Source organism: Etheostoma spectabile, chromosome 1 (assembly GCF_008692095.1).
Source record: "Etheostoma spectabile isolate EspeVRDwgs_2016 chromosome 1, UIUC_Espe_1.0, whole genome shotgun sequence".
Classification (NCBI taxonomy): Eukaryota; Metazoa; Chordata; class Actinopteri; order Perciformes; family Percidae; genus Etheostoma; species Etheostoma spectabile.
Genome location: NC_045733.1, coordinates 27188908 through 27199674, shown reverse-complemented (window position 1 = coordinate 27199674; position 10767 = coordinate 27188908). Strand labels below are relative to the sequence as shown.

At 41.8% G+C, this 10767-nt stretch overlaps 1 protein-coding gene across 1 annotated transcript in view; it reads left to right on the top strand.

The window, feature by feature from the left end:
• heatr3 (HEAT repeat containing 3) overlaps nt 1-10079 on the top strand; it is a 13556-nt gene extending 3477 nt beyond the window's left edge. The window contains exons 3-15 of the mRNA XM_032516182.1: nt 808-895; nt 1906-2006; nt 2807-2916; nt 3980-4120; nt 4281-4570; nt 6162-6252; nt 6443-6597; nt 6871-6953; nt 7139-7275; nt 7505-7593; nt 8161-8304; nt 8373-8549; nt 8655-10079. Coding sequence (XP_032372073.1) covers nt 808-895; nt 1906-2006; nt 2807-2916; nt 3980-4120; nt 4281-4570; nt 6162-6252; nt 6443-6597; nt 6871-6953; nt 7139-7275; nt 7505-7593; nt 8161-8304; nt 8373-8549; nt 8655-8768 — 1720 coding nt within the window. The 3' untranslated portion in view covers nt 8769-10079. The remainder of the gene's footprint in view (nt 1-807; nt 896-1905; nt 2007-2806; nt 2917-3979; nt 4121-4280; nt 4571-6161; nt 6253-6442; nt 6598-6870; nt 6954-7138; nt 7276-7504; nt 7594-8160; nt 8305-8372; nt 8550-8654) is intronic.
• Nucleotides 10080-10767: the final 688 nt, after the last annotated feature.

Below are 10767 nucleotides of genomic sequence, written 5' to 3'. Positions count from 1 at the left end.
TGTGTGTGTGTGTGCGTGTGTGTGCGCGTGCGTGCGCGTGTGCGTGTGCGCGTGCCAGACATTGTTGGGTGAACATACAAATGCTTTTTATATGTTTTTTTTAATGTTGACTGTTGGAGGAGACGATGAAAGAATATACTGGATATCAATATGAGATAGTCACTCTCAGGCAGTGGTAGAATGTATCTAAGGACATTTACTCAAGTACTGTAATTAAAAACAAATGTGAGGTATTAGTTCTTTACTTGAGTGTTTTCTTTTCATGCCACTCTCTACTTCTACTGTAATTCATAAAGAGAGAAATATTGTTCTTTTTACTCCCCTACAATACTCTGACCGCTTTAGTTACTACTTACTTTACAAATTAAGATTTTTGCACATAAAACATGTAATTTATAAAATACAATGTTTTGTTATACATTAAACTACCCAACAATATGTAGGCTTACAAGCACAGCTGTTGAAATGGTCAGCCGATTAAACACTTAGTTGGTTGAAGGAACTGTTTTGATTGTTTTCAGCTGCCCAAATAATTAATACTTTAAGTACATTTACACACTTTTACTTGAATAATATTTTCAGTGCAGGGATTTTACTTGTAAAAGAGTATTTTTTACCGTGTAGTATTAGTACTTTTACTTAAGTAAAGGATCTGAATACTTTTTTCCAGCACTGCTCAGAGGACACCCCCGGGCTATCCGTCTCCTACACACACAAGCGCACACACAAACAGCCTCTACAACAACCAATCTCCTGTGACTAAACGATGTGTGTGTGTGTGTGTGTCTGTGTGTCTCTCCCTGACAGGAATCTGAGTGCATGTGGAGGTCAGGAGGTTTGCGAGGACATGGTAAAGCACGACGTCATGACTCCATTGACAGCATTGCTTAGAGAGGTGAGACTCCGCCGCCGCTTTTAGCACACCCCTTCACTTCAGTTTCACCTCATCAGCTGCTGTTACAGCATGCTACCATAGCCTCAGCAATTAGGTGTCCTTCCAGAGCAAAGACATTCCCAGTGAGAGACGGTCTCTGCACGTACACTCAAACACATTGGCTTCTGGCATCAGATTCAAGCCCACTGTAGACCAGTGGGTGAGATCAATAGGTGTCTTGAACCATAAACGGTAATGCACTGAAGTCATTTTAAATATGTGATCCCCCCACTTTTTCAGACTTAGCTATATTTTCATTATATCGAGTTAACACTGTGAACATCTTAAAGGTGCCATGCCACACAAAACCTTTCATTTTGTGAAATAGGTTAGGTCACATATGTGTTTGTTATGTTGTGAATGTGAAAATCAACTGCTACGTCCTCTGTCAGCTCTAGTCACTGAAAAGAAATAAGCGGAGAAATCAGCCAATTACAAAAGCTGGTCACTCTGACGTCATGTTGCCTGAGCTCATTACTGTTTATGAGCTTGCCCAGTTTTGCGGGGTAAAGGATGCTGATAGCCAGGCTCTCATTAGCTAGCTGTTAGCCAATCAAAGTCAAGCAGATTATTTTTTGGGGCTTTTCCCTTTTATTAAAGGGACAGTGGAGCATGATAAACCGCAAAGGGCCGCAGGTCGGACTCGAACCCGGGCTGCTACAGGACCCAGCCGACACGGGGCGACGCTCCCACTGGGCGAGCCAGAGGCCACCCCTAGCACGTTGAATATTAATAAGAACTGGCACAAATTGCGCTGAGTCTTCTAGCCACACTAGAAGGGCTTGGAACACGGCAACCAAGGGGTTTTTTCCACAAAAGGGTCCATGGTTGAACTTCAGACATTACATTGTATTTCATTATTCAGTAATGGAATACTTTAGGGCAGGGCACCTTTTTAAGGTTCAAAAGTTCCTTCCTGTTCACTCGTGATTTGTTGTCACCCCCGCAACACAGCGTTGATTTCTTTTCAGAGCTGTGCTGGTTTTGAGAGCGATGCTGTGCCTATGAAAGACCAGAAGAATGCAGTGGAGGATGTTGCCAATGAGGCGGTGAACCTATTGTGGAATCTATGGTAAGCCAAGAGGTTGCGCAAGCGAGTCGACAGCAGCGTGTTTTTGACCTTTTTGTTTTACACAAGAGGTTTTACTGAGCAAACGCAGTGTTTTCTTTGACGCCCTACAACTCATTCCATCGTTGCATGCTGTTTGTCAAGCAATTCTATTATGTTTTACGTTCTTGTCTTTCCATAGTCATAGTTAATTTATAATTTGTTAATAATAAGCTATTCCCCGTTCATCCCTGCACTCTCACTTTTGGACTACCACCACTGCACACACACTACCATAGCACCCTATCATGGTCATTGCATCACATGGTCAGTCCATACCAGACCTATGTAATCACTTCACAAATTGTTCATTTTTAAATTTCTGTGACTGATTTTTATGTATGTGAGATATGTGTATGTATGTGTTTATTGTGTCATGGTTGTCTAAGCTATTGGATGCCTAAAATTTCCCTCGGTATGAATAAAGTGTCCATCCATGTCCGTCTGTCCGCCCCTCCTTCCTTCCTTCGGAGCTGCCCTGACTCACCAGTCACCTACTCTCTACTAGCTAGTATCTCATGAGGCTAGTTGGTGTCTACTGCCTAAGTAAAGATGCACCCTCATTATATACTTCACCCCACTTAGATTTTCTTCGCCAGTCCAGAAAATTGCACTCTTAGTTCATTTTATTGTCACAAGCCCACTTTTTGACACTGTTGTTGCCATTATTTGTCATTAATAACACAAAGATGATGCTTGATGTCTGGTTGTGTGCATTTGTTAATTGTCTTACCTCTATCCGTCATATTGTGTTGTCCTTTCAGTGAGAGCAGCAGCCAGTCGCTGTCTGTGTTCAACAAATCGGGTCTCCTGGACATGGTTGTCCAGTGTCTGGAGAGACACCCACACAACATGGAACTGGCCATTTCTGCTGGTAGGTCTAATCAATATACTGTTAATTTGTAGTCATAATTGATTCATTAAGATGTGTGTACATCCACACTGGCCAAGATATATTATTCATGACGAACCTCAGTCTTTGTCCAAATATCACCATGGGACATACAGAGTTCCATTCCTGCTGGTACAGGTCCTGTTGCCAGAAAAGTTAATGTAGCTCTAGGCAGCTCTGACATTTAGATTCCAACTAACATTAAAGGTTCCCTGTGGAGTTCTGTACCTGTAATAGTGCTTCGGAGCTGTTATTTTTTATTTTTTTGGTTCCTTGCATGGGCAAGAGGATGCATTTGCACATACGGGTGGGTGGTGCAATCCACTATTCCTGCCAATGATTCGACAGGTGGTGTTAAGCGAGAGAGGATAAGAGCAAGCAAGAGAGTGAGACAGCCCATTAAACCGTTTTTCTGTCCCCCCTCTCTGTTATCACATGTACTGTGTTGAAATGCAGCTGAATTCACAATATAGTTATTGTCTATAGTTATATGGGGGGGGCATTTTCGGCCTTTATTTTGACAGGACAGATGAAGACATGAAAGGGGAGAGAGAGGGAGGAAGGACATGCAGTAAAGGGCCGCAGGTCGGATTCAAACCCGGGTCCGCTGCGTCGAGGAGTAAACCTCTATATATGGGCTCTACCGACTGAGCTATCTGGGCGCCCTTTTTCCCATTTTTTTTAATGTAGATTTCAAACACTGAACTCATGGACACACATTGCATATAAAACGGCATAATAAGCATTGCTAATATTCATAAAAATTATGTGTGAGGTTTCAACCTTTTTGTTGTGATGCCACTGTGTAAATAAAGCTTCCACGCCCAGCACCCACACTGTAACATGTGAACTGGTCATTGACGTTACACACATTGCAAATGTCCTGTAATAGCTGTTACTATACAGAAACTGCCCTTTCAAATAGGTCTTTCTTTTTTTGTTATCTTTTTATTTTTTTGCTTGCCAGTAAGGCCTTAGTCAAGCCTGACCTCTAACTAAGTGTGAGAAAACAGTTTGTAAGTGTCTCCTCTTTGTGCTTGGCCAGCCCACTGTTTGCACACTGTGACTGAGGATAACCCAGAGCTGCTATGTAGCATGAACACCGCTGTGCTTCGAGTCGTGGAGAACGTGCTGCTGACATCTCAGCCAGGCATGACACACACTCTCCTCAGGACATTGGCTGCAGGTACAATGTGTCTTTTTTAAAAATTCAAAACTGTAACTTACTACCAATAAGTGACGATGTCCCTTCAATGTCTTCTGTGGACAGAAGTTGCTTATACATTTAAGGAACAAAGGAAGGAGGAACTGCAGTTGATAAATACTGTGACTGCTGTATCACTCAGGCACCCTGTGGAACATGAAGGGCAGTTTGCCTGCTGCCCGTCAGGCCCAGACCCTCGACGCTGTGGTGGCCACCTTGTCACAGTGCCTGGATCTGGACGCAGGTACGCTGATACCTGAACTCCGGCAGGCAGAAGAGGGTCGTCACAGACTAACACCAGCAGCGGCAGCAGACATAGAAGACCAAGCTGCAGCAGAGCTCGTGGCAGAGATGGAGGAGGAGGAAGCACCTCAACGCAAGAGGAATGGAAAAGCTGTGATGGTTGATAACGACTTCTCTGACCTTTTGCCTGTAAGTGGTGTCTCATATTAATACTCTATATGCCGCTATTCCTCTTTCATGCATACATCCGGTCGTGAGCCCTTCTGGCCATACAAGTTGACCTTTTAAACACAGTAAATCCCACTCGTCAGAGAGATAAGGAACTATGTGTCACTGTCAGTTGCATGCTTCTAATTGTTAGAGCATTTGGCCGGGCTGATATATTATGTTTGATGTTAACTTATGTGAACTTATGTTCACATATTAATATCGGTGCATATGTCGGCTTATAAGTAGAAGAAATTGCAATACAGAAATGCCAAAGATGTGTTTGAGGGCTCTTAGAAAGTGACTCCATTATATAGTTCGTCCGCCAGAGAGCATTGAGAAGTGTATTTTTCCTGCTCAGTGGCCCTAAATCATTAATTACACAGGGTTTCATGTATGTTCATGTAATACTGCATGTAAATGTAAAAGCTGTTAGATCATCATCATCTTTTTAAAACTTGTATAAGCTTTCCCCTTGCTACAATATATTGTAGGATATATATTGGATAGAATGCATGATGGGTAGGAATTCAGATGAGGTGTATGTGAAGCTGTGACGCAGCCATGACAACAACTTTGGAGGCCTGCTATTGGCTGATTCAGTCCTCGAGGTTGGGCGTTTTGGATAGACACGATTGTAGTCTGTTATTTTTACATTTGCTACTTTTTGCTATCTTTTAAGTCAAGTTAAGAACCACTCTGAACTGAAGACCATCTCGTAAAAGTTAAATACATATAGTCCAGATATTTCTTTCAAGGACAAAATAGGCACTTTAAAATTCAAATAAAATACTGTGTCTCACCAGTTTACATGTGACAGACATCTAATTTTCATTAAAAACATCATTGACGAAAATGGATAACCAAGGCTCTTGTAGGTGTAAGTTTACCCTCAGTTATAAATGCTGTGAGGTTTAGGATGTGACATGTACGGCAGTCTGTGTTTATGGCGACAAACTGATCTAGTTTTGTGTTGTCTGAGGAGCACGGTAGTGCCAGTTGAAGATGTGGCGTACGAGTCACCCTGGAGTGCAAGCCAGACTGACAGAGCAGACAAACTGTCGGATTCGAGGGGAGAGATTTGGGACACCCGGCAAGGATCAGCTGGGGACCAGCTTTTGGCTTCCACCGCACTGACAGTTCCCAGACCTGACCTTATCGAGACAGCGCTGTCCCTCTCGTCTCAGTCATAAACAGAGCCCTTAGGATTGCGGGTGACATTTGTGGTGACGTTCCAAAATACCCTGTAATATTGTAGGTTACACGATGGGGTTATCTCGATCCAAGCTCTGGTTTAGCTAGTCTAGCAGTGTAATTATACAGTCATGGAAAGCATTTCCCTGTCACAACACTGCTAAACAAACCCGAAGACACACAGACCTAACAAACCTAATTTTCCCTTCAAAAGTGCAGGTTTCACTTGCATCACAGTTCAGAAAGTGCACATGGACAGTAGAAATACTTCTCTTCTTTGTGAAGAGCAGCTGAACTCTGGGTGACTGGGTGAAAACAGTGCTAACAGTCATCGTTTTGGTAGGATGTTGACTCACATTGGCTGCTTGTTTTTGTCCAGAGGGACAAGGAGGAGCTGAGGGAGGCAACGGCCTTGCTGACAGCCCAGCAAACGTCCTTAGAGATCATCGTCAACATGTGCTGCTCAGACGGTGGGTGGTGTGGGCATAGACGGCAGTGCTGACCCCAGGCACTTTTTTATCAACGTGATTTCCTGTCACACTCTGATGGCATACCAGAAAGGCTATTTTAACAAGAAATAAGTAAAATGAGTTCATTTGAGTGTCTAGAAATAGGGCGCGTCTTGTTTCCCTCATCCATTCTGTGTATGTGTCTGTTAAGACCCTTCTGACGACGAGTGGGAGGAGGAGTCGAGCAGCGATGAAAGCGACCTGGGTCCGGATGGCCTTTGTGATGGAGTGTCCAATCTTATGTCTCCACTGTGTTTGTCAGCTGAGGTCCACGGGGCCTTAATCAACCACAGCATCCCTGAGAAGGCAAATACCTTTACTTTATTAAAAACAACTCATATTGGTGTCGGTCAGCCGCTATAAGAAAGGAGTTCATCACACTGTCAGAATGTTTAGACAAGCATGTGAATGTAGTTGAACTAATTAAAACCCCTAAAATATGGATCTTCTACCCCAGGCTGAACGGATCAAATTACGTACAGAACCTGTGCAGTTTAATAGACATCTGTCTCTTTTGTGAATCCACACTAAATGGTATAAAGATGATTGTAGGTATATCTTTTTTTCTTTTAAATTAAGGTCCTCAAAAAGACCCAGTTCCCCAGAAAGGAAGCCATGGATGTGTGCCATCAGAATCCCTCCTGGAGAGGCCTGATAAAAAAGTAATCCTCACTCCGCTCATCTTTTCTTCAACTTAACTGTCAGTTTACAATGTGTTTTACTGTATCTTTGTCAAATATTATATGGATTTTGTTGGGAGTGGGGAGTTTTCTTCCACACCGATTTACCCTTGAAGAAGTCTCACTTCTCTATGACAAAAGCCATCTTTGGTCTTTTTTTCCTTTAGGATACAGCGTGTGCAGTCCCGGGCGCTGACGTGCCTCCATAGCATCCTCTCCACCATGGACGCCGAATCTCTGGGAGGGGCGGCGGCCCTGCAGGGAGCCGCACAGCACCTGTCCACCCTGGTTTTTGGTGCAGCAGGTCTCCCATTTATGTCATATTGTAATACAGTACATAAGTCATGAGACATATTTTTCACTAAAACACACATGGAAATAGGCCAAATACTAACTCCAGTGTACTCCACCACTGTATAATCATGTGGACAAATGAATGTGTATTCCCAGAATGGTCAGTTGCTGCAGTATAGTGCTGCAATGTTCAAGCATGTCTCTGTTTAGTAAGTAGAATTTAATTTCTTACGTTTCAGAGATACCCAAAGATGAGGAGTTCCTAGAGGCCGTCATCAGCGCCATGCGGTCTCTTTTACAGATGATTGCCTCCAAAAATATCTCCCAGGTACAGAATACACGTCAGCTTTAGCCTTTCCTTCGGTGATTTTTAACATCTGCATTGATAGGTCATTTAAAGGGGTTACTCTGGGAAATTTAACATTTTTACGTAAAGTTGTGGGTCTCAAAAGAGACAGAAAAAATAAATAGAATGATCACAATGTTTGCAGCAGATTTTAGTCCCAAGTATGGGTCTAGTTGAAGAATGATGGTTCCTAAATTTCCCATAATCCAACTCAAAAGCATCTTTAGTTAGACTTTATCCTGCCTGTCAAATGTCCACACCTTTCAAACACCACACCTCAAGTTTGTGATGCAAGATGTCCGGTAAAGATTTGAAGTCCAAGCTGAGATGACATTGGTGACATCATCAGGGGATACTTTTAGACTTTGGAAAGCACACATTATGTCTGTTTTTACAAGCCGTGCAATGGAGGGCTGCTTTAAGCTGCGCCCATGTTTAAGAGTGTCGACTGAGTGAATACAGAGCTGTATAAATACATAGAAGGAAAAATGTACTGCCAGTTCACACTAAACACTGTCGGTCGTGTGTGGTTGTTTTTGTTTTCGTTAGTGTATGACCCCCCAGCAGCTGATGAGCCTGAGCGAAGCAGCCACCCGCTGCGATGTTGTCAGTGTAAGGGTCAACGCCGTCGCCATTCTGGGCATCACTGGCAGCACTCTGGCCAAAGAGAAGGGCACTGCTGAAACCCTTCAGGTACGATCTTTCTCTCTCTTCTACTCTTGGAATATTAGTTCTTCCTCTAAGTAACTTTGCTCCCACAGATGATTGGGAACGCCTTACTTCAAGTTGCCACAAGGGACGCTGACCTGGTTGTGAACGGAGAAGCCCTGGACGCCTTGTTCGATGTTTTTGCAGATGGAGACGAGGCAGAGACAGCTGCCAAAAACATCCATTTACTACCTGCACTGAAGGCACTTCAACCCATCTTTAAGGCCAAGGTACCAGAGGCTTATTTCTTTTTTACTGAACACTGTTGTTGGTTGCTTAACATTTTATTTTATTTTTTAACATTTTTAATATGAATAATTTTCTTTTGCTATTAGATTCGTAAAGAAGGAAAAGGCAAGTACAGCCCCCAGCAGCTGTGTGTGCTTGACAACATCAAGGTCAACCTGAGAAGATTTATTGGTTATCTGGAGAAGGTGGTGAAAAAATAACGACTTCACATTGCAGACGGTGGAAGCTGCATGGTTGGGACACGCTAGCAGGAGCACAGAGCGAAACAGAACGTGGTTGTGAAACAATCAAGTATTTATTATGTTGGTAATAAACCATTTGTTTTTGCTTGGTTTCAATGTTAATATTCTCTAAATAATGATGAACTATTTTAGTTGGTGATGTGAACGTTTATTTGTTGTGAAGAAAGATGGCGTGAAATCTAATTTTAGTCATAAGTTACTGCAAGTTGCAGTAAATTTAGGTTTTTCATTTTGGATAAATATCCCCCAAAATGCTTGTCAGACTTGAATTTGTCCAATGCCATGTAACATTTTTCAGAAATCAGGTGTGGCGACGCCAAGTTTTGACATGTGTGCCCTTAATTTTGTCCCATGTTGCAATGGGTCAAACGTTGACATTTGCAGTACTGCTACATGGGGTGGGAGGCAGAAGGCAGAGCCATTCTACATTACAAGCCCTTTATACTGTATGAAGGATTGTAGTATCAGCTAAGTATTGAAAAAGAGAAGATTTGGTATTTCTTTTAAGGGTATTGTGTTATAGAAAATCATACTTTTGTTAAGGATGACTTTTACATGCTTAAAGAGAAAGAAAAAAAACACATCCTTTCAGTCACTAAGCTGAACGAGTTTGGTATGATCACTGCCAAGGTTGTGATAACATTAAAATCTATTGAGACGTACATATAGCCTTAAGAAATACACACATATTCTCTACCTGTGAGCTTCCTCCACCTCACATTTCTTAGCATTAATTGCCCACTGCCAGACACTACTCTTATGCGTGGAGTGGGACTTTTCAAGTGGCCTTTTTGAGAACTGCAACTTACCGCCAACGTTCTGCTAAAAACATTCTTCTCAGTAACATTGTAAAGTAATTTTCTACAGTGAAATTAGATTGGGTGCTGCTAACACCAGTGACTTGTAATGGTCGATCAGCATCCACAATTGCTGTTCTACACAAGTGGACATCTAACCCTAACCTGAACCAGTTTATCATGCTTTGAGTTGTTGACAAAGTAAACTCATTGGCCCTAGTTATTGCAGTAAATGGTACAGATTAAATGAATTCCATTTACCTAAATGTCAGAGTGAACTTTCTAATAGATCTTATATTGTATGAGTCAGGCACAGTTTCTCTCGTTTCCCACAACTTTTCAAGGAAATGTTAATAGCATTGTTTATCATTGATTAAAAAAATAAATAATTCAAAGATACATTTGAGGGAGATTATGTCATTGTGCTGTGAATGAATGCCTTTTTTGGAAATAAATCTTGATTTCCTATACTGTTGAGTGTTTTCCTTTGCATCAATCTCTGGACTGGACTAGGATCTAGTTCCTAATCTTCTACCAAATGTCCTAGTCAGTAAAAAGGTAACGAGTCTAGCTACTGAACCATAGTTATGTGTGATGCGGTTTATCACTACTACAAATAAGGAAAGATATTTTAAAATTAAATAAACAGCAAGACAACAGTTGCGTTTGACCCCCACTGTACAGTCTCTTAAAAGACATGGGTATATATTTGGAATTAGTGCAGTAGATTGACAAGACAAATAACTTCAGATAACTGGTTCAAGCAGAAAGGCACACAATGTCAGTCCTGGTTCCAGCTTCTCAAATCTGAAGATATGTTAGTTCTGTTTTACATCATTATAAATAAAATATATTTAGGTTTCAGACGCTTTGTCAACATTTGGTAGTCCAAACAATTAATCAAATACCCTCCCCAAAAAGATATAGCCTTTTGCTAATTGTTTATCGCATCTTTACCGGTAAGCGTTTTAACCTAGTAACGTTAATATATAGGCTACCGTGCATTGACAGAATGGGAGTTTTGTGTCAAATTGACACTAAAAAGGTGGGTAAAATCCTGGATTATGTTGAATACGTTGGTGTGTAAACTATAATCCGGTTATTAGTACAGTCGAAAATCTGCGCGTATAAAGTGTAGCATTTCGCAAAAATGAATAAAT